Here is a 24166-nt window from a genome sequence, read left to right as displayed (position 1 = left end):
GGTTCGGGCTGTAACAACTCACCAAGCAACAATCTACATCCACCAGGGTTCGGGCTGTAACAACTCACCAAGCAACAATCTACAGCCACCAGGGTTAGGGCTGTAACAACTCACCAAGCAACAATCTACAGCCACCAGGGTTAGGGCTGTAACAACTCACCAAGCAACAATCTACATCCACCAGGGTTAGGGCTGTAACAACTCACCAAGCAACAATCTACATCCACCAGGGTTAGGGCTGTAACAACTCACCAAGCAACAATCTACAGCCACCAGGGTTAGGGCTGTAACAACTCACCAAGCAACAATCTACATCCACCAGGGTTAGGGCTGTAACAACTCACCAAGCAACAATCTACATCCACCAGGGTTAGGGCTGTAACAACTCACCAAGCAACAATCTACATCCACCAGGGTTAGGGCTGTAACAACTCACCAAGCAACAATCTACAGCCACCAGGGTTAGGGCTGTAACAACTCACCATGCAACAATCTACAGCCACCAGGGTTAGGGCTGTAACAACTCACCAAGCAACAATCTACAGCCACCAGGGTTAGGGCTGTAACAACTCACCAAGCAACAATCTACAGCCACCAGGGTTAGGGCTGTAACAACTCACCAAGCAACAATCTACAGCCACCAGGGTTAGGGCTGTAACAACTCACCAAGCAACAATCTACATCCACCAGGGTTAGGGCTGTAACAACTCACCATGCAACAATCTACATCCACCAGGGTTCGGGCTGTAACAACTCACCAAGCAACAATCACAGCCACCAGGGTTAGGGCTGTAACAACTCACCAAGCAACAATCTACATCCACCAGGGTTAGGGCTGTAACAACTCACCAAGCTTTTGGTTTTGAGATCATAATAAACAGGTATGAAGGAAGAGGTTTTATAGTTGTCATCATGTTGCACTGTTTGATGTTGTGGTATAGTTGTCAGTCCATGTGGTTCATCATATTGCAAAAATCAATCGATACTCTGCTCATCAGGGTACCATGAGATGCCACAGTGGTACAGCCAGTGAGTGTAGTGTGAGAGAGAAACTCCTGCCACAGTGGTACGCCTAAGTGAGTGAGTCAAATTCAACAAACAGTACAAGAGAATTGTTTGTGGCGAATGTGTAGAGCCTGTTGTTGTTATTCGGCAAGTTAGATGTGGTGCGGCCAATCAAATTGTGTCTTGGTGTCACATGGTAAATGTTTAGACACAAGCACAAAACATGGTTTCATCTGCTTCAAAGAAACTATGCCTCGATTTTACACAGAAGGAAATGGAGCTCACTATCTGAGTCAGGGAACACAATGGAATATTACGAGCAGGGAGTATTTCCAAAGAGAAAAGAGGAATGCTGCACTGACAGCAAAGCCTGGCATTTCCGGAAAAGTCACTAACGTCTTCTTCATATAGTATCGTGCAGCAGATAACTGCTGCTAAGTCTACTTCAGATATTTTGATACCTAGGAAACAATACGAGATAGTTTGAGATCGACACTAATGTATTACAATGTATGGAATTCGGCAGGTCGTTATCTAAGGTAGAGATGCTTTTAACTTTTTTTATTTTATATATGACACTGAAAAACATAGGACATGATCACTATAACCGTACATTAGTCTGTGACAATACCTGGAGTACAGCAGCATGGCGAGACAGTCCCGCCGAGTGCGAGCATCAGCGATTGAGACTGGTTTCACGAAGACACTGCGGCGCTTGCTGCCCCCAGACTCGATACTACGGTGGAGAAGCACCTGCTCTAGAGTGTCTGCAGACACGCCCAATAGGTGGCAGCACTGCACTCTTGCCTCGCAGGTTGCTGGACCATAAATACATACTTGACGTCAAAATGGAAGCATTACATTTGTGCACACACATGTGCATATGTAACGCATGTACAAAGCAACCAGCAAATGCTTGGGGAATACAGGCTGCAAGAAAGTAGGGATTAGGAATAATTTTATATGTTGAGCAGCTAGCTGTTAATTATTTACGTAATTATTTTCTTTTGTGAGCTTACTCAAGCTGTTGTTTAAATGAAGTCACATTAATCTGTGACATTATGAACAATCAGTGACATTATTTTCAGTTAAATGAAACATACAAATTGTTATAGGATAGGGGCCTATTTGGAAACAATGAAAAGATTGGAACAAACTAACCAATCAACATGAAGTCTAAACATTAATGCTCAGTGAGAATAACAAAACTATTTACACCTGCATCACCACCTTTGAGGGTTGGGTTGTGCATTGGTAAAAACTGTACTGAAATATATTGCTGTTACTATTGCGATATATTGGGAGCTGAAGTGTTTGACAGTAAGTGGCACTGATTGCATATGACTAGTTTCATCTCAAGTGACTATGTTTTTAATTCTGTGCGCTTCGAGCATTTACTGTGAATGGAAACAGCGCAGTACAAATGGACTATAATAATAATAATAATATACAGATCCTATTTACTACATACTAAGGCCAAAAACCCAAATGATATAGTTCTGATAACATCCATCTAAAACATTGGTGGGATAGTTGGGGATACTTTCCTTTTTATACAATTCATTGCATTTTAAGTATGCTGTTTTATCAATTAATAACATTGAAAACATCCCATGTGGTCAAAAGTCTGAGTACATTTGAACTTAAACCACAGAGATTACTACGACAAACATGTTCAAATGTTTTACCCAATGTACCATTTCTCAGACAAAATATCGCACTACGTACTGTTGAGGAGCATATTGAGGTATACGGGTCAACCGGTAATACTATGCAGTCCTATTTAAGTAATATCTAAATGTCTTCATCCATGCAAGATGTTAACAAAAGCTTATTTATCACTGATTTACATGTCATCAGAAAGTGGACTGTAGCAACCTTCTGTCAGGCTTTGAATTGTCAGAGAAAATTTGTCATATTGTTTGTAATGCAAACCAGATTGGAAACCTGGAAACCATGTCTCTGTAAGTTAATATCTTGTGTTCTTTAAAAGCAGAAGGCAGTTGAATGTGAGAATGTACTCAACTGGTGTCCGTGAGACAACCCACTGATTTCTTCCACGAGCAAAGATCCAAGCTATTGCTGTACAATCAGACATATTCACCCTCTCATCAATCCCCTAAATTGCCTACAACTAAGGTCTGTAGCGACCAATTCTAAACCCAAATCCCTCAATGAAGGACAAGTCAATCAGAAAAGCTCAACTAATCTTTGACCAGGTGAGCTAACACACAGCAACAAACAAATCAATCATATCAACATAACCACTACCTGACAGCTCCAGACACGATCGCTCCAGGAAGGACATCTGAGCTGTAACCATGGTAACCATGCAATAAGTTTGTTTACACTCACATAGTGTAATCCTTTGAAATCATGAACTTTGATTTAATTAAGAACTGACTTAAACATCTTTAATATGGGAGTAAAGTGGTTAAGGAGTTCGCTCCTGACGCCGAAGACCTGGCTCAGAATCTCCACATGGGCACAATGTTTGAAGCCCATTTCTGGTGGCCCCCGCCATGATATTGCTGGATTATTGCTAAAAGCAGCGTAAAACTAAACTCACTCACTCAAATCACTATAGTGCATGACATGTTTTACCTGATTGTGAGCTGAGTCTGCTGTAGTCCTCATCTTCAGCTGTGAAGTCTACGTTACACAGGAACAAAACAGCTGCAATAACCTGCAAGACATAGAGAGAAAATACAATGAAGTGTAAAAAAGGAGCAATTTATTCTCGTGATTGAATAAAATCAGTACTAATGCCGTACTTTAACAATCCTTGCCGTAGAACGACAGACAACACCATATGTCTATCAGTAGAAGTCATTGTTTGATGTACCTCTAACACACTGTTGTAGATGGTCAGACAAAACTACATGCCTATCAGACAGATCACTGTTTGATGCACCTCTGACACACTATGCTGTTCAAGGTCAGACAGATCACTGTTCACCCTACCTGTAGCACAGCTTGCTGCAGATGGTCGGACAAACCGATGTCAGACATGGCCTCCAGGGTAGTTTGCAAGGATTTTCTTTCTGTTACTCCTGAAACATGTTAGGTATGTGGTGTTTTAAACCAGGATTCAAAGACTGTAAACAAATTAATACATATTGAGTACAGTTTCCACAATGAATAAACAGGTAAAAATGTCAAGATTCTTTAATGAAGAAGGTAACATTGGAATATACAAAACATGTATTCAGTCATTTTCAGTTGATTGCTTATACCGGCATTGACATGTACATAATGGTTAACACACTAGTATACTGTGTATGTAATTATCATAATTATACTTGATGTATCACCTTCCTTCCTGGGTACAATGTTGAAACTGTGGCCCTGTAGTAGAGCTCTCAGCTGACACACCCATCCTGGCTGCTCTGTGTCAGGGACACTACTTGAAGCTCCACACAGCTGCGATAACATCAGAAAATGACATATAGCAAACCCAAATGTCGTACAAAATCAGTTGAATGATCAGAATTATTATCCACTTTATATGTGTCTAGATGGGGTGAAGTTGATGACTTTCTAACATATATTAGAAAGAAATCAGTCACACTGAATGCAGAATAATGATATTGTCATAAATCAGATCATAACAATCTGTCTCACTGACTGCTTTATATAAGCTACATGTTGGAATTGGAAGTATCTCGTCAGTACTAATGTACTTCATTGATTGCATCTGGTGACTATTAGTCGGAGGAGGGGTTAGAACTCAATATTTTCTGTCAATTCATCCCCTGTTAATATACATTCCAAAAAGGTACGGTATAGTGGTACTTCTGTTTACATTGGTAGAGTACCGGTATGTCCAGAGAGGTATCGAGGACTCAAAACCCCCTGGCAACAGACACTGTTGGGTTTGGAAACCTGGATAAGTATGAAAGTCTATACCTCTTTATTTACCACAAAAATACAGTTCTGATAATCATACAACTCCGAAACTGGAAATATGAAATTCCTGTGATGTGAGTGTGGTGTGTAACATGGAAAGCTGACCTGATAGAAGATGTGGAAGTTACAGTCTCCAGAACCTTGGTGGACAACTCTGGTCTTCTCTAGGAGGTAAGTCTCTATCACCGCTCCCTGTACATGGACCGCTTCTAAAACATGTCATCCCATGTCTACTTATTGCATATGTTAATCTCTCAAGGGAGACTACTCTAACTGTTCTCTGAACATGGTCAGTCCTGCAAAAATGTCATCCCATGTCTACTCTTTTGGAGGGGTTAATCCTTCAAGGGAGACTACCTTAACTGTTCTCTGCACATGGTCAGTCCTGGAATGTCATCCCATGTCTACACTGTTGGAGACATAAATCATTCAAGGGAGACAACTCTAACTGTTGTCTGCAAATGGTAGATGAAAACCACAGTGGCTAAGTCTGTTAGATTGCTCACTATGTGTGCTGGTGATCAGGTTCCTGACTGATCATGTGGGTTTGAATCCTGGAAGGCAGGGGTGGAAATAACCCATTGCCCAATGTCCGAGTCCAGTGTTTTTTTCTGTCGGGCAAGCAAATTTGTGTAATACAATCAAGTATAACACTGATTTTCTCACCTCTGAATCTGCAGCTGAATGAATTTCCCAAATCTTGAACTGTTGTTATTTCTTGGTGTAACAGCATTACCTAAAGTGATGAAAACGACTGTTGTACTGGATATAGTCATGTGTAAAGATGTCTGTAGATTTTTGTATTCCTTACAAATACAATTATATGTGATTATACAGACCTGAGTGGAGTAGATTAAATGTTCTGTAGGGAAGGTGGGGTGAAATGGGGTTTAATATTGCATTAAAGATTATTGCACTTATATTGCAATAAGCATGCACATTGTGTTGGTGCTTGTTCTAGTCTGTCATTTCTTAGCCAAATGAGATATCATGTCACAGCTTAACATGAATACCCCATACAAACCCAATACACCAACTCTGAAACCACTTGCCAGAGTTATGTCCCCTTGAAGCTGAGGGCCAGGCTGGGTAACAACAGTTATCCAGCCTCATGTAAGAATGTCGAGTTTTGATTGGTTCACATGACTCTGATAAAATACCATGTACACCCGTCACGATCCACGAGCAGGGAGTACAAAAGTCATATTATCCCGCCACGCATCGGTGACCACGTGAAGTGAGAAAAGCATGCATCGCCAAGCCTTTAGTAACGTGCGCTGCATTGAGGTCAATCGATCAGCTGGTGTCAACATGGCAACAAGGAAACGTTTCACCACAACAACTGAGAATGAAATTGAAGCAAAACGTTTGATTTAGTAAAAACATTCGGCTAGATAAATGCGTTATCACATCGTGTCTCGGGGAGTTACGGAGTTTTATCAGTCCCTCATAAGGTTGTATTCCACTCCCCGGATACAACCTTACGAGGGACTGATAAAACCCAGTATTTCCCGAGACATGATGTGATAACTTATAGTATCATCATTCAATGTCCTGCTATTGCACTGTCACAGATCAAACAACAGACCTTCTGGGCAAACAGTCTCTCCAAAAGAAAATGTATGGTCTTGGAATTTAGAATGTATTAAGTGTTATCTCAAACTTTGAGTTATTTACTTTTTGCCAGCACTTATCCCATTCTACATTCTATTGTTCGATAGACATAGCACTGTGGTTAGGATTACCATAAACAATAATGCTGCAGATTCATCTAATCTGGACAATTGTCAACACATTTCATTTCAATATATAATCAGGACACTGTTACCAAATGCCTCTAGGATGGGATTGGAGTCTAGGATTCTCCTCTCAATGGCCTTGCCCTTTCCTGTACATTCAGAAAGTTTTCTGAAACAAAAGAAATGTGTCACTCACACCTCTTAAATGAAGGTCAATATTCACATGACAAAAATTAAAACGAGATGTATCTTGGTATCAACACTGAGACAACAATGAAAGGGTCGAGGATCTAAATGTCTAAATATCCCACTTGCAATAACAGTGTAGTAACAGGAATTTGTCGAACATTCAATGAACATAACTGAATTAATCAGTAGGAAAAATGGTTCTCAAACTGTTTCCGTCTGGATGCCTTTTTGGACCAGACCGCCTCCGTGGTGTAGTGGTTAGAGCGTCCGCCCAGAGTGCGGAAGGTTGAGGGTTCGATCCCCGACCGCGTCATACCAAAAGACGTTAAAATATGGTACTTGTTGGTCCCTGTCTGGCGCTCGGCATTAATGGGTACAACAAGGACTGGTCGGCTCGGAGTCAGTATAATGTGTCTGAGTGGGGTATTCATGCTTCACTGCGGCATGGTATCTCAGTGGGCTAGCACTATAAAACCAGCTTCAGTCTGGACTAGTACAAGCAGCCGCACATATACATACACACGCATGCACGTCGTCATATGAGCGAAATATTCTCAAGCATGACGTTAAACCCAATTCCACCACCACCTTTTTGGACCATAACATGGTTATTTATATGGATATATATATATATGCAACATTAAACAAACCTGTCCCAGTGAAGGTCTGTGAGAGGGTTGGCCACCACTGTCAGATATCTCAGCAGGTGCTTGGCAGACACAGTCTGGAAGACAGCGAAAATGCATATCATGCTCTAAGCTTATGTACATTTTGCCAACAGAATCTCAAACAAATCACATTTTCATTTTTCATCAACACTGATGAACTTAGGTCTGACCCTGTGGATGACTGACTGACTGACTGACTGAGTTTTGGTTTTACGCCGCTTTTAGCAATATTCCAGCAACATCACGGCGGGGGACACCAGAAATGGGCTTCACACATTGTACCCATGTGGGGATTCGAACCCGGGTCCTCGGCGTGACGAGCCAACGCTTTAACCACTAGGCTAAACCCCCCCCAGGATGAAGGCATTGTCAAATCTTCACACAGCATCAAAGAAAAAGATCAGATTTTATACAGTTTGATTATAGAATGAAATATAAAAAACAAAACAGCCATAAAAAGAATCATACAAAAAGTCTTTTGTTTTATTACTGTATGAAAGCATTAAATGACATGAGTATGTAAATACTATCATATTGTTTACATGTATAGATAATTTTTAATATCTCAGTTTACATTACATGACAGTCAACTCACCTTGCCTGCCCCACTCTCTCCACTGACAATGATGCACTGTCCGTGGGGGTGGGAGTCTTGCTGTAGGCGACTGTGAGCTTCCTCTGCAATCTCATAGATGTGTGGGGCCCTTGATTCCTGCAACAGCATCAACCATCCAGGATATCAAGATATTTATATCTGAAGTTGTTCAGCATGCAATCAATGCAATAACGTTAAACTAATGAAGGTTATAATACCTACCTGTTTGCTGGCTTGTCGTATGCAGTATGCCTCTACAGTGTCAAGTGAGTAAAGATCTGGGATGTCCTTGAACGGATTGACAGCCACCACTGTAGATCCAGCCTTGGTGTATATACAGTCCAGCTTGAACCTCTCCCACAGACAGTGCAGGACTAGAGGCATGACAAACGAGAAATTTTACAGGTGCTTCAGCCACTACATACCAAACACTCTAAGCTAAATTAGAGCCTGCACTGCAATGTCTGCTTTCTGACATGATGCAACTTCATTTCTCTTCTTTCTCAATAACTTTGATCTTACATGAAAACTGACACAGATTCCAAATAAAGTCCTTTGTTAGTACTCCCTTAAGTGTAGACTTCATGATGCTTCGAGACATCACTGTGTAAAAAATAACACATACTATGATGCAAGTAACAACATGGCCTTCACATTTTTCATTCATGACTGTCTGACATTAACTCCCCAACTCTCACACACCAGCTGAGTTATCTGAGTGCAGTAAGCCATGGTTGTAACAGACTCCTCTCACTAATGTTTGTTATAACTGTAGTTTGTTGTATGTGTTTCAACTATAATGTACAGCAAGTGGCCAGGACAAAGCTTTATCCATCTGTTTCTTATGAGAATGGTTATGATAAACATAGTTTACTGTATATGACTTTATGTACCTGTGGCTTCATTGAGGGGAGCAAGGTCTGACAAGCGCTCGGTGCTACACAGAGGGACACTGGAACAATGGAGGACATCCTCTTGTCTACACTCCAACTCCTGCAGGACAAACATCAGGGGTTCAATTTTTTTTTAAAAAGCCGATTGCCACAGGGCAAGTGACTTTAAGAAAGTAACTTGTCCGGACTAATTATCCACTTTCCCTGATTTTATGAAGTAATTATGATGATGTAATTATGAAAGAAGAAATCAACATCGTATTTGATGTTAATGTTTACTGGACTATTTATTGAAAAGTGATAAATAGCAAAGAAAGATAACTCTACTTTACTATCATTGCAAAATTTAATAGCTACATTTTGAGCAGATATGAAATTAAATTAAAGATTATTTGCAGTTTGAAACCATAAGTGGAAATTATCTAGTAGCCCACGGACAAGTAAGATACCATTATTTGATTGCCCAAAATGAAAACTGACTTGTCCCGGGTGTCTGGTGATGGGATTTTTGAACCCCTGAACATATACACACCAATACAACAAACAACATATAGACCTATATTTGTCACCACAGTTTGTCACAGGGGACAGGGAAAGAATTCATTTCATTCAGTAGGTGACTGTGTGTGATGCGGACACATGATGATGTTCAGCACTGCAACAGTTCCCATCAGTGTCTTCAGCTGCATCAATGTGTTTATCTTACAGACATTGTGTGTGAAAACATACTCTTGCATGTTGTGTGCCAACCATTCCTTGTTAAGACCAACATCAGCCAGGGCAACAACAAGTACAAGTTTTTGGCATGACAGCAAGGGAAGTAAACAACTAACCTCCAGTTATCCTGTCTTTCCACTACACCATCCTAACAAGATGCACCAAAATAATGGCAGTACAAGCAACTATAGAAACTACTTGCAACTAATATCAACAGAATAGGAGCATTACCATAATCTTACCTTTTGTAAGAAAAACTCTAAAAGACAAAGTTATTGAAAACAAATTACATAAATGTGTGCTTATACATCATTAGGTGTACCACACAGATATCTTACCTCCCCTGAGGTAGTCTCTGCAACAAAAGCCCTGTTACCATTGCTACCGGTGGCACTTCTCACATCTTTCAGAACAGCAGTTTCCCAACCATGATGTTTGCTTCTTATATAAATCTGTTGTCCCTGTTTTAGAAAACGGTTGGAATTAACAAACTAGAACCACTTTAAAAGAACAATAGTCCTAGTCTTTTGGTCTTTTCAGGAATATTATATTCCTCTATTTGGTGTAATAAGTGTCAGTGTGGGCAAGGAAATTGACTAAGGGGAAATCTTTTCAGAAATACAGTGACAGTGAAGAAAATTGACAGTGTACTAACTAGTGGTGGTCCAATTAATTGAAACAATCGAAGATTGGTCGCAATGATTAAATGACCAAGCAATCGATCATGTTTTCTCATAATCGAAGACAAACAATTTGGGAAGTTATGGAACACTTGCTTGCATTAACAATATTTTTTCACAAGGTTGGCTTTGTATGTTACATTTCATAAGCGCTACAAGCTCGTTCCAAATCATGATTGAATTTATCTTATAGACTTCAAGAAATTTATGTTCCTAACATACTAGTCATATCTTTAAAAATGTGAAATTTGCAAATGCATTTTTTGCAATTTGCAAAAAAATGAAAGAACTTCATGTTTTTTCTTTATTTTTTGTGCATTAACAAACATAACAAGGAAAATTTGATAAATGACGCTGACCAATTAGTTTTGATGATTGATCGGTTGTAATGAACCAATCATCAATTATGAGATTTTAACCAATTCCCAACACTAGTACTAACATTTTTCAATAATAGACCCTTGGTTGTTAAATCCCTTCTGCCCTGCTGTTTTCTGTAAAAAATAGTATAAAGTGCACAAGAAAATATGGACTGTCACATATGTGAGGACACTTGTGGAGACTTCGAAGTTGGTCAGGGGATTCTTTGGGACATGTGCCTCATCACAAAGATTATCCCCCAAAAGAAAGTTTTTTACTCAAAAGACATCATTTGGGCATGTTGCTTTAGACAACACATGTGTACATTCACAACTGAGTAATGATGTAGACGACTGTAATATGACAACCATAGTGCAACAACAACAATAACTTTTGTAAAGAGGCGAAAAAAAGGTTTTCAGTAAACATAGAGGACTGATTGGAGTGATTCATCTAATCCTGCTAAGTGGCTGACAATGGTCCTAAACATGCTAATGACAGCAACATGTGTCTGTAAAAACTCCTAAATCTGATTTGGAGCTTTTCGAATCACTGTTCTAAGATCACCTAACATTGATGCTACAGTTATGTTGGTCATATGTATTTGCCTAGTTCAGCCAGCTAAACGTCTTGTTCCTACCACGGTATACACCAACGCCGGTGTATACCTTGGTAGAACAAGATGTTTAGCTGGCTGAACTAGTATTTGCCCTACCAATATGAAAGATTATCAGTTTGGTATCCTAGATAAATAAGTCCAAAAATTGGCCAAATGTCATTTTTCAAAACGCTGAATAGGTTACTTGGTGACTTCATATGCTGATAATGATATGGAAATGTTATAATCTGACTTACACACTGAATTGTAACTTTGTGTGAGCTGTCATTTTCAGTTTCACTGTTGTCGGGTTTTCTCTTTCGTCTCACTGGTGTACTCTGATCCTGTGAAAAAGGCATATTGTAGGCTGGCTGGATAGTAAAATAGGCTTAGTTTATCGATTTTCTTACCTGTAGTGGGTGCTTATGAAATATGGATCAGAAGTCTTTGAATGACATTGAGAATTGATGTAGTGCTGTGAATGTATGGATGTCAACTTGTTTGTTATAAGGAACACATTTCGGAGCATATGCCTTCTCCATTAATAAGTGAATGAAAGTTCGGATGCACAGAACACATGCGCTAATATGAACCATGAAAGTCAGAAATCGGAATATTCTGAACTGCCTCAACTTGAGGCTCAAATTGAGCTTGGGTCAACTGATTGAGTTTGAAATGAAAAATATTCAAGAGACAAGACCTGCGTAGATCTGTATACATCTCCACGAATAGAGACGTGTTATCAGATAATGACAATTACCATGGTCCCTATTGAACATGTAGTATCTATCTATTCAGCAACACGGAAAATCACGAAACCAGCTAAACTACTGTGTTGACATTTTCATTTAATTTGGCCGCCATTATCTGCATCTGAGTAAACGGGACTTTGATTGGATGGTGATTGACCAATTATTTAATCCCCAAATGTCTACTGTTATTTCATTGGTCAATATTATTGCGATCAAAGGTCTCCGGGAGAGTAGACTGGTACCCTGCCTCGCACCTCTGAGCCTGCTGCAGCTTGCAGTGTTGGGAGGGCAGGCAAACCAGTCAAGAAGGGAGAGCAACGACCTAAGGCGGACGAGCCGAAAACCAGTCAACCACAATCATGGCGTTGAAAGTGTACTATGATTTGTTGTCTCAGCCATCGAGAGCTGTTTATATGTTTATGAAGTTCAACAAGATACCGTTTGAAGATAAACCAGTTGCGTTACGAAAAGGTATGCCACGAACGCAAGTTGCTTTGCATGACATTTTATGTGGCAAAAGTTATTTTATAATTCTGAGAGTTTTTCGACCGATGGAATTTGAACCCGTGAATGACCGGGATTCTAAGACTGAAGTCTATGATATGTACTAGTTGATTGGGACTCGCGACTTTTGTCGGTCTTGACAACACGTGAACTAGTCTAAAAGATATGCCACTGTACGTAGTGCTGAGATTAATATTTTCTCTCAGAAAGTGCAAATTATCACTTACCTTTACGACCATTTTATGATGCCAACATTTCATTTCCTATATGGACTAATAGTTCACTGTTTTTTTATATGAATAATAAAATTATATACATTTAAGAATAATTATCCGAATAACGTAATAACGAGGAGACAAGTGACTTTTAGATCTATAGGTGCAAGGGAAAGTGTAGTAATGATCAGTGTTGGTATGATCTGACTTAAAAAGTTTTGAGTTGTCCCCACTGAAGAGGAGACCTTCTAAGTCAGAAAAATGATATATTTTCTACAATAAATGTTACTTGTCAAAATCACAAATGAGGCTGAAAATTAGTGTCTTTAATAAATGTTTTTCAGAGTATGTCGCCCAGGGACAATCCGGGTTAGAATTGGTCTTTGAACAGCAACCCATGCTTGTCGTAAGAGGCGACTAACGGGTTCGGGAGGTCAGGCTCATCGTATCCCAATTGGGTAGATAGATGCGGATGATGTTGACAACTGGATGGTCTGATCCAGACAAGATTATTTACAGACTGTCACCATGTAGGTTGAATATTCCTGAGTGCGGTGTTAAACAACGAACAAAACAGAGTTATGTCCCCTGCTTTCTGCTTTTCAACTTGCTGGATGTTGCATATAATTGAGAGTTGTCACGGAAACTACTCAGTTAGATGAAATGATGACAAAGTGACACTAGTGCCTATATCTCCTCCTCAGGCTTTATAGGATCTTTGTATTTTATTAGTTTACATTAGCTTCGGTATAAGTCCCAGATTATCGACTACTGTATGAACAAACAAAATTCTAATTTGCCCTGTGGCAGGGAATAGTGATAATGCTCCACTTGTCCATTTTCTTGAAAGGGATCAAGTAGTTGGGTTTGGTTAAAACTGTGACCATCATGCAAACCTTTTCTGTGTTCTATAAGATCATGAAGAGCTATCTGACATCATTGTTGTAATATATAAGTAGCTAGATCATGTCTTACACACTTAAAGGGACAGTATGTCGATTTTTAATCATGACTGAAAACGTTGCCAAGTGTTGTTACATCTGTGGTTCATGTACCGTATGGAGATCTGGGGTAGGAGAAAGTTCTCAAACCCAAAGTATTGAGATCCTTTCAGTGTAGCTGACAACTAGTGGTGGTCCGATTAATTGAAATAATTGAAGATTGGTTGCAGTGACTAAACGACCAAGCAATCGATCATGTTTTCTCATAATCGAAAACAAACAATTCTGGAACACTTTTAGCATTAACAATATTTTTCACAAGGTTGGTTTTGTCAATACATTTCATAAGCACTAAAAGCTTGTTCCAAGTCATGATTATGTTTTTGTGCATTAACAAAAGTAACCAGGAAAAGTTCATAAATGACGCTAACTATTTTCGATGATTGATCGGTTGTAATGAAGCAATCATCAATTATGAGATTTTAACCAATTCCCAACACTACTGACAACACAAGTGTCGTAAAGAGTAACCTGATTTCTGTCTTTTGAGTTGAAGCAAATAAAGAGAAAGGCCATTATTTTGTTTATGGATGATATAGATTTGGAAGCCTGGGTTTATGTGTGCATTGGACATATGAAGTCAATCACTCTTCTACCTCCTGTTATGTGTTACAGGTGAACACTTCACTGAGGAATTTGCAAAGATCAACCCCTTCAAGTTGGTGCCAGTTATTGATGATAATGGGTTCGTGTTGACTGAGAGGTATGATGCCGATTTTAGTCATATAGCTTAGTTCATCATATGACATAATTCTGACATGATTGCTGTAAATTCATGGTTGAAGAAAATCGTGTAGTATTTAAATTGGGACTTCTACAGTTACATGCATAATAAAATATCTTAAACTATCACAAAACTTTTAAAACGCCCATGAGAAGCTCTAATACCCACACACTGTAAGTAGCTGTCCAATATGTCTCATTGAAACTAACACAAGTACTAAGCACAATGTAGACTATGGTAAGTATATAACAATTTTTTTAAAACATAATTGAATTAAACCTCATTTTCATTATTTTTTAAAATTTAAGTTTGTTTATATCTTTATTCTAAATGATAGATAATGTTTATGTTGAAGTATTTGTTTACTTAGTGTTTCTTTGTCAGTGTGGCCATTCTGAAATACCTCTCTTGTAAATACAACTTGCCAGACCACTGGTACCCACGTACGGACCTCCGCGCCCAGGCCAGAGTTGATGAATACTGCAACTGGCAACATCTAAACACCAGAGGCAGCGCTGCCATGCTCTTCCGACACCTTGTGAGTATCAGTGTCACAGTTACCTCCCCTTTCACTAAACTCTGTAGGAGTAAATATTATTTGACACATTTGTTTGTTGCAAACATTTTTCTTTAATATTGATAGACATTTGATGTTGTTGTTTATCTCAAAAGTTAAGAACAGTGAAACCTGCCAACACCGGCACCTGTCTAATCCGGCACACTGTCAAAACCTGCATAAAATTTTGGTCCCGCCATTTTACAATGATATTATGATCATTCAAAACATTGTCTAATCTGGCACCTGTCTTTTCCGTATTCCAGCACGACTTTCCGGTCCCAACAAGCAATTTTAATTGTAATTAAAACTGTCTAAACTGGCATGGGTATGAGCAGTCTAATCAAGGTCCCATAATCCAATACACTAATTAATCCTCTAGGCACGCTAGATAATCAGGAAGTAGTGATTGCACGTTGAATCAAACGCTCTAAGCAGGCATGGACATGAGCAGTCCAATCAAGGTCCCTTAATCCAATACACTCCTCTCGCCAAGCCAGATAATCAGCAAGTAGTGATTGCGCGATGGATCAAACGCCCGTAGGATTACTGCCGTTATGCTTTATAAACACTGGGGGATGGCAGGGGCGTAGCTACCATTACAAAAAAAGCCAGACCTTACACATGATTGTTGCTAATAAGGTTGGACAAGTCCTGAATACTATCTAAATATATAGCTTTGCAACCTATCAGGCTTACACGAAAAAATTAGCTTCCTATTCCCCTGGATTGCATTAACAGTTTTCAAGAGATTGACAAGTGTAATTGGCAGCCATGTTGGAAAATGATCGTCACTGTCTAATCCGTCACCCTGTCTAAACCGGCATTTTATATTGAACATAATATAGACACGACCCATGGACCTGTTTAGACAGGTTTCATTGTGTAGTGTTTATCTATCATATGAAGTGTAGTCCCAAAGATAACATATGTTATATCATATGAAGGCATGGGAGTTAACTGACTTTTAGTTTCTTTTGGGGTTTTTTTTGTTAAGGTTTTTCTAAATGTTGGGAGTACTCCAAAAGCCATTTACACCAAGTATCATCATATATGGATATTTTGGTATAACATGGGTGGGATCTAGTCACCATCCTTCCAATCTCTTTGTCTGGCTAAAAACACCTGATTATCAGAAATATATGTGGATGGGTAGATTTATTAGTGATTATCGATGTGAAAATTGTGTCATCGATAATATTTGAGGTAAATTATTTATATTACCTCACACAATACACAAGGTTACATCTTTATTCATGGGTCGTGTCTACATTATGTTCTAAATGCTCTTCTTGTTAGTAATCCATGCCTACATGTGTCACCACTCATCGCTGACCTGAAATTTGTTGATTTTTTCTGGACTTGGGTCTGTATTTTGTTCAATATTTTCGATAATTAATTGATATTTAGTTAACACTAATTGGTCTCTATGATTTATACCGATAGCCAGTCCTAGCCAGTAGACGCTGGGGATGGTGTATATTTTTGTGATTTAACTCGTTATGACAGTGTCCATATAGTTGAGAATCGATGTATTTGTATGATATGTGTATGTCTTCATGTGTTTGTTTCCAGCTGATCCTCCCCCGGGCAACGAATGAGCCAATCGACATGGGTAAGGTTGAGAAATGTCGCAAAAATGTGCGTTCAGTTGTCACTGGTTTGGAGAAATATTACCTGAAATCCCAGCCATTCCTCTGTGGGAATGACATTTCCATAGCGGACATCCTCGGGAGCTTGTGAACTCTTACAGCTGCATGCAGTTCATGAGGAGAACCTGTACGAGAGCAGCCCTGTAGTGAAGGCTTGGATGCAGAGAGTGAGAGAGAGGCTGCAGCCGACGTTTGACGATGCCAGCAAGATGGTGTATCGAACGCGTGAAGTCACGAAGTCATCACTCGGATCTAATCTGTGAAGACATGATGAAGAGATGACATTAATCTGAATGTGTTGTGATTCAACTGAAGTGACAGTAAACAAATGTAAAACTGTTGTTTAATCTGTGATTTCAGGTAATAACATCAAAGTGCTCTATATATTCTTGTAGTTTTACTGTTTTGTTATATATATGATTGTTAGGGCAGTGATTTGCTTTCAAGTATGTTATCTTAAAGATTTTGGACCAGAATTTTGTTTGTTTAGGGACCGTTCATAATTTATGGCTAGGGGGGTGATGATGATTTTTATGGAGAAGCATGTACAATGTGGATGACCTCCCCTAACATTTATGTACAAAATAAGTGACCCCCCTGCACGTCATGTACAAAATCAATGACCCCCCTCCACTTCCCATAAGTTTTAAGCATAATTTTAAACATATATTTATGTACAAAATTGCTGACCCCCTGGTAATGCGTGTGTACAAAATTGCTGAAACCCCCAGCTCCCCAGAACAAAATTGGTGACCCCCTTAAAATCTCTCTCTTCTCTCTCTCTCTCTCTCTCTCTCTCTCTCTCCCAAAAAAGCCATAAATTACGAACGGTCCCTTAGTTCGTCTTTTTTCAAGTGTGGTAAGGGCTCATTCACCGACTGTAACCTTTTGAGTTGTGTAACTCATAATGTAACATAGGCTCAAAATCATCATAGACTGGGGTCTTGTGTGCATTTTTAACTGTCTTACAGATTTTCCTGACTTTGAAAATCAGGAATCAGGAAGAAAACTATAATTTCAATCCACATCGATTTTATTATTGCTCAGCCTGAAAGGACACTTACAAATTGCAGTTGACCCAGATGTTCTCACACAGAGGAGTCGTGAGTAACAGATTTCAGTGAGATATTTTAAATATCGTGAAGAAGTGGTTTTCATGTTCTTATTGTCAGACAGCTAGTTCACACTCAACGGGCTTCCCAGTAGTTAAGTGTTTGTGTGCAAGATGGAAGTAGATGTGATAATGTACTGTTTGAGATAACCAGAGTATTACTGGCATGTAATCAAGACAATTATCTGTATATGCAGGAATGTACATGGATCCATCCATTTTCAAGTTAAGGGACTCTCAATATTAACATTTGGGGAAGAAAATTTATAAGCATTTTATTGCCAGGCCGTTGATGGGCTAGCACTTTTAGCCTTATGTCTGTGTCTGGAAGTGTTAATGCTACTCTCATCAACAAAAACACGCAGTAGATGCTCATGGATTACAAAAATGTTGATCTTGTTTATTAATGAATCATTCAATATAAATGTACTATTTTTTTGGAAAAGTGTTCATGATAATTGATATATTTGTTAATTGGTATGGTATACAAGCACATGTGTTTTTAAACATTTTATGTGACTGTATAAAAATGTCATAAAAAGAAATTGATGCATAATGCTCCTGCAGATTGTGACAGTCATGCAGTGACAATGACTATAAACGGTGACATTTGAGTCAATAGTTTTGTCATACTTTTGTCAACCTATTTGGAGTGGGAAACCAAGATGGAATGGTGTCAATCAGAACTTCAAATCAGAATTTCTAATGACAGCTGGAAGTTTGAGGGCCCAAGTCTACAGTTCCATGGCATTTGAAGGTACGTTAGAGCACCACATCTCATTTATGGGTATTACAATGTGTGAAGCCCATTTCTGGTGTGCTGATAAAAGCTGGGTAAAACTAAAATCAATCTCTCAATTATTGGTATACCCACGTAATATCAACCAAAGATCATCAAGATGTCATCAGGGTGAACGTCATTGATATGCGACGGCCACAGAGGCAGCAGGACGTGTGTCTGATGTGACAAGGTTATCAGATAAGTCGGTTACCATCCCTGAGAGGTACTAAGTGGACCCAGAAGACCGGTATATTTGTTCCTATTTAGACGTTTGCATTGACAACATGCGTTGGTGTATGGTTCAGTAATAAATGGTGATTTCTCCTTAAACGCTAAGATGAAAGACAGCGTGTCTCCATCCTTGTAAGAGTCGACAAACGGGATCAGGTGGTCAGGTTTGGTGACATCGTTGGCACATGTCATCGTAGCTCAAATACGTAGATTGATGCTCATGCTGTTGATCACTGGATTGTCTGGTCCAGACTGGATTGTTTACAGACCGCTGTAATTCCATACAGCTGGAGTATTGCTGAGTACGACATTTAACAACAGACAAATCAAGTGAAATTAGCATGTGATCGCCTGGTCCATCTGTATGTACGATCGCCTGGTCCATCTGTATGTACGATCGCCTGGTCCATCTGTATGTACGATCGCCTGGTCCATCTGGATATACCATACACATGAGCATTAACTAAGCACCACCTGAATCCAATAGCATTTTTAAATTTTGGTTCCAGACAGGCGATCATGCTTCAAACAATATCTCAACCAGTGTCTGAACCTAAACTGTCATCACTCGGTCTGACCCAGTGTCTGAACCTAAACTGTCATCACTCGGTCACCCAGTGTCTGAACCTAAACTGTCATCACTCGGTCTGACCCAGTGTCTGAACCTAAACTGTCATCACTCGGTCTCACCCAGTGTCTGAACCTAAACTGTCATCACTCGGTCTCACCCAGTGTCTGAACCTAAACTGTCATCACTCGGTCTCACCCAGTGTCTGAACCTAAACTGTCATCACTCGGTCTCACCCAGTGTCTGAACCTAAACTGTCATCACTAGGTCTGACCCAGTGTCTGAACCTAAACTGTCATCACTCGGTCTCACCCAGTGTCTGAACCTAAACTGTCATCACTCGGTCTCACCCAGTGTCTGAACCTAAACTGTCATCACATCACCTAGGTCTCACCCACCCAGTCACCCAGTGTCTGAACCTAAACTGTCATCACAAGGTCTGACCCAGTGTCTGAACCTAAACTGTCATCACTCACTAGGTCTCACCCAGTGTCTGAACCTAAACTGTCATCACTAGGTCTCACCCAGTGTCTGAACCTAAACTGTCATCATAGGTCTCACCCAGTGTCGGTCTCACCCAGTGTCTGAACCTAAACTGTCATCACTGTCATCACTAGGTCTGACCCAGTGTCTGAACCTAAACTGTCATCACTAGGTCTCACCCAGTGTCTGAACCTAAACTGTCATCACTAGGTCTCACCCAGTGTCTGAACCTAAACTGTCATCACTAGGTCTCACCCAGTGTCTGAACCTAAACTGTCATCACTAAGTCTGACCCAGTGTCTGAAATTAAACTGTCATAAATTTTGTTGACTTGGTCATATTAAGACGGCCGTCCGTACAGAAAGCGCGCAAGCAGCGCTGTGCTAAGGCAGGGCTTACATTACGTCCGTTTTTTTAACGCATGCGTTATGCGTTGCGTTTTTGCTCTTACACTATATGCGTGAATATGCGTTTTGAACATGCGCTAGATGGCGGCCATAGCTGTGATGAGTATGGTGTTGGAGGAAGAGGGGGAATTCGAAGAAGAGGAGGAATTAATCACAACCACAACAGTTATGTAAATAGTATTATATGGTATATTACTTAATATTTATGACATAGTTTAAGTCATATACAAACAGATAAAGCATTCTGGAGTGATAAGTCATCCAATTACGAGGATTACATGTTACATTGGCTTGTTTCGTTCAAGAAATTACAAAATCAACTCACCGGAACTACTCACGTGTTGGCAAAATACCTTGTTAAAATGGCGTCATCAAGGGAATTCCCTCTGCGTTTCAATTTGCGTTGCGTCAAAAATACTGTCAGACCTATTTTCAACGCAGCGCAACGCACCCAAAAAACGGACGTAGTGTAAGGTATAAATGATAAAATAACTGACTTGCGTTTTTTTGACGTAACGCACGACGCAACGCAAGAAAAAACGGACGTAATGTAAGCCCTGCCTAAGCAGCGCGTCGGTGCGTTTATTTTGTGCCTCTTTTTGAACAGCGCGTTACCGCGTCTATCCATACAAAAATTGAACTGAAATTAACATTTTGTTGACTTGGTCATATTAAATTTCTTTTGTTAGTGTGTTTCAGAAGAAGGATGCAGGTTATAGATTCCTGATCATTAACGTAGGGGCCTACGGTCGCAACAGTGATGGTGGTATTCTTGCATTTCAGCGCTTGGAAAAGCTCTTGAAGGGAATAAACTGAGCATACCAAAAGATTCGGTTCTACCTGGAGACACCGGCCATGGGCCTATGCCTTACGTCTTTGTTGCAGATGAAGCCTTTCCGCTCAAAAGACACATCATGAGAGCGTATCCAGGAACAGATCTACCTGAGAGCAAACGCATTTTCAACTATCGTCTTTCTAGAGCCAGAAGAGTAGTAGAAAATGCGTTTCGCATTCTTGCAAACAGATCGCGCATATTCCACAGAAAGAACAACCTGAAGGTTGAGAGTGTCAAAAAGATAACACTGGCATCATGTGTCCTGCATAATTTTGTACTGCGAGACACACCCCAGTCATTATCTGATGAGAGGCAAGCACAGTGTAAAACTCAAGCGCTGGTAGATGTTGGTGGAATTGGTAATCACCCTGGAACAGACGCCATGCAAACGCGTGACAACTTTTGCAGGTATTTCTGTTCACCTTCCGGAGAGATTCCCTGGCATGCACAACCGTTCGAAGAGGTGCAACTTAAAGGAGTACACAAGTGCATTTCTGTGGGTGTCTGCTTATGTACAAAACACTCCAGTCATATATTGACAATTATAAAAGGGTGCCTGCTTTTGAAAATGTTCACATGATATTACCTGTTGACTAGCATGCTTGGCTGATTGCCGTCCATGCATTATTTGAAATTTCTGCATCTTTATAATGTCTGCTGTCAATATCATAGAGGCAGGGATGTTACTGTACCTCAGTGATCAATAATTCCTCATTTACTTGTGTTCTTGGCATCGTATACGTCTGAAATAACAACATTTTGACCAAAGCACGTGTATATCCAAGACAAGCGGAAGAGGGAGATTCCCCAGTGCGCCGACGCGCTCCTTGAATGGACTTGAAATAACTGTGGCAATTTTTCGGAAATGACGTGACTCGCAGCGCTGCTTGCGCGCTTCTTGTATGGACGGCCGCCTTAACTGTGTTGTTCTGCATCATACTCACCAAGACACATGTCATCGTACCGACGTCGCTTGTTGTTCATGCCAGTCACTGGATTGTCTGTCCCAGACTCGATTATTTACATGCCGCTGTCATGTATCCATAATATAGTTGCTGAGTGCGACGTAGAACAACATGCAAACTCCCAATATTAATACCACGACATCGATTTCGAAATCCAACCTTCAAATTGTATCCGATGTCCTCAGTAATGTCCTCAAACCTTTGGGGCGGTGGGGTAGCCTAATGGTTAAAGCGTTGGCTCGTCACGCCGAAGACCCGGGTTCGAATCCCCACATGGGCACAATGTGTGAAGCCCATTTCTGGTGTCCCCCGCCGTGATGTTGCTGGAATATTGCTAAAAGCGGCGTAAAACCAAACTCAGTCAGTCAGTCCTCAAACCTTTGGTTATGTGATGGCGACGGGGTAGTCTTATGGTTAAAGCGTTGGATTCTTATGCTGAAGGTCAGGGTTTGATTCCCTATATGAATGCAATATGTAAAGCCGTCTTCAGAACATACTTATCAATGTCTGCCCCGGTATCTTTCGCATGCGACGATGAAAATACGTGCACTGAGTGCCACTGACGGGCGAAGACAGACGGCCCACGCGACAGATAACCATTCTGCCTGTGGCTTTAATAATTACACAAGCAGCTTTAGTGTCGTGAGGTAAAAGCATGTACATGATTGTCCAGAGCTCTTCCGTTGACTTACAAACATCGTGATACAGTTGAAGATAGTCATCCACTCTCACGTAAGACTAGACATCTTACGTATCACGTGACCTTACTACGCTAAAATTATATTACTACGTCACCAGTACAACAGCCTGACCCAATAAGTCGTTTTATGGTTGGGATATTGCTTAAGAGACATTACCTTTAAATCTTAATTGAATATATCTCGCAAACAATGTCAAAGTGGTTTTTGTAACACAAAATCAACATCCAAACCGTTCCCGAAATGAGTGCTTGATGGATTCCCGGAGAGGCTACTATGTTCCATCTACTGACGTCAAGGTTTCCAGCAGAGATCTGTGTTTTCAGTCTACGTCATTTAATGTTGGGCCGAGCTTCCAGTTGGGCGTCTGTAGAATCAATACTAAGTAGAAACAACGATGTATGATCACTCATTCTACCTGATGTTGTTCGGCACCTGCTCAACATTACTGCCTCTGGGAAGCTGGAACAAAAACGGGATTGATTACTTATTTAGAAATGACAAATTGTTTCAAATATGAAAAAAATGCCAAATGCTTTGATAATGGATGCGTTTCTGATACATCTCCCGGAGCAGTTCTTTCTGTTTGCTGTTGGCATTCCATTAATGCTAACAATTTGTTTGTTGTTAAAGTTGCACTCAGCAATATCCCAGCTATAAGTCTGGACCAGGCAATACAGTGATCAACAACATGAGCATCGATCTACGCATTTGGGATACGATGACATGTGTTTACAATGTCAGCGAGCCTGACCACCCGATCCCGTTAAGCACGGCTTGCTAAATATCAATGCTAACCTGGATCTTTACGGGTCTTACGCTAACAAGACAGCTCCCATTGTCCGGAACGTCTGTCTTTAGAGCTGATCACGACTGGTTCGCGTCATACTCAAAGACTTGAAAAGGTGGTGCTTGTTGTTACCGTCCTGATGAGGGGATAAAACAAAGAGATCGACTGAGTCTCTAAACTGTCTGAGTGGGGTGTCCATGTGGAAGGGCGGTATGGTATCTCGGTGGGATAGCATTCTCTAAAACCGGCATTAGTTCGGACGTAAGGCATGACTAGCACAAGCAGCCACCACTTGTGAACAACCGGATTAGAACGGCTTGTCGGGCTCGCTGACTTGTTTGCCGCATCGATGCGTCTTAATTGCGTAGCACGATGCTCATAATGTCAAGCACTGGATTGTCTGGTCCAGACTCAATTATTTACAGACCGCCGCCATACAGGTGGAATATTGCTGAATATGGAGAATCGAGACTATATCAATCACAAGCAACCACACGCATCTGCGTGATCTTGAACGCTAAACCCTCCAGCTCTTCTTGG

At 40.4% G+C, this 24166-nt stretch overlaps 2 protein-coding genes and 1 long non-coding RNA gene across 3 annotated transcripts in view; 1 reads left to right on the top strand and 2 right to left on the bottom strand.

Annotated features, from left to right (window-relative positions):
* Positions 1–12241, bottom strand: part of LOC124276995 (unconventional myosin-XIX-like) — a 32402-nt gene extending 20161 nt beyond the window's left edge. Inside the window, 16 exon segments of the mRNA XM_046712649.1 lie at positions 1637–1823; positions 3277–3318; positions 3610–3691; positions 3970–4058; positions 4320–4428; positions 5020–5106; positions 5278–5281; positions 5569–5650; positions 6743–6822; positions 7493–7566; positions 8106–8222; positions 8328–8479; positions 8999–9098; positions 10054–10176; positions 11611–11697; positions 12114–12241. Of these exon segments, the coding sequence (XP_046568605.1) occupies positions 1637–1823; positions 3277–3318; positions 3610–3691; positions 3970–4058; positions 4320–4428; positions 5020–5106; positions 5278–5281; positions 5569–5650; positions 6743–6822; positions 7493–7566; positions 8106–8222; positions 8328–8479; positions 8999–9098; positions 10054–10176; positions 11611–11697; positions 12114–12116 (1418 nt within the window). The 5' untranslated portion in view covers positions 12117–12241.
* A 102-nt stretch (positions 12242–12343) lies between these two features.
* Positions 12344–17141, top strand: LOC124276994 (glutathione S-transferase theta-1-like). The gene is given in 5 exon segments (XM_046712648.1): positions 12344–12576; positions 14441–14528; positions 14934–15087; positions 16681–16842; positions 16844–17141. Coding segments are annotated over 5 exon segments (693 nt in total). The 5' UTR covers positions 12344–12464; the 3' UTR covers positions 17021–17141.
* Positions 17142–19311: 2170 nt separating this feature from the next.
* Positions 19312–19926, bottom strand: LOC124276966. The gene is made up of 3 exons (XR_006898705.1): positions 19868–19926; positions 19508–19811; positions 19312–19433 (listed from the first exon to the last, which is right to left on the bottom strand). It is a non-coding gene; the product is annotated as an uncharacterized LOC124276966 (long non-coding RNA).
* Positions 19927–24166: the final 4240 nt, after the last annotated feature.

This window comes from Haliotis rubra, unplaced genomic scaffold, assembly GCF_003918875.1.
Source record: "Haliotis rubra isolate DU_JTF1 unplaced genomic scaffold, ASM391887v1 Scf216, whole genome shotgun sequence".
Classification (NCBI taxonomy): Eukaryota; Metazoa; Mollusca; class Gastropoda; order Lepetellida; family Haliotidae; genus Haliotis; species Haliotis rubra.
The sequence above is the reverse complement of the archived record's forward strand: the minus strand, read 5'-3'. Positions and strand labels throughout refer to the sequence as shown.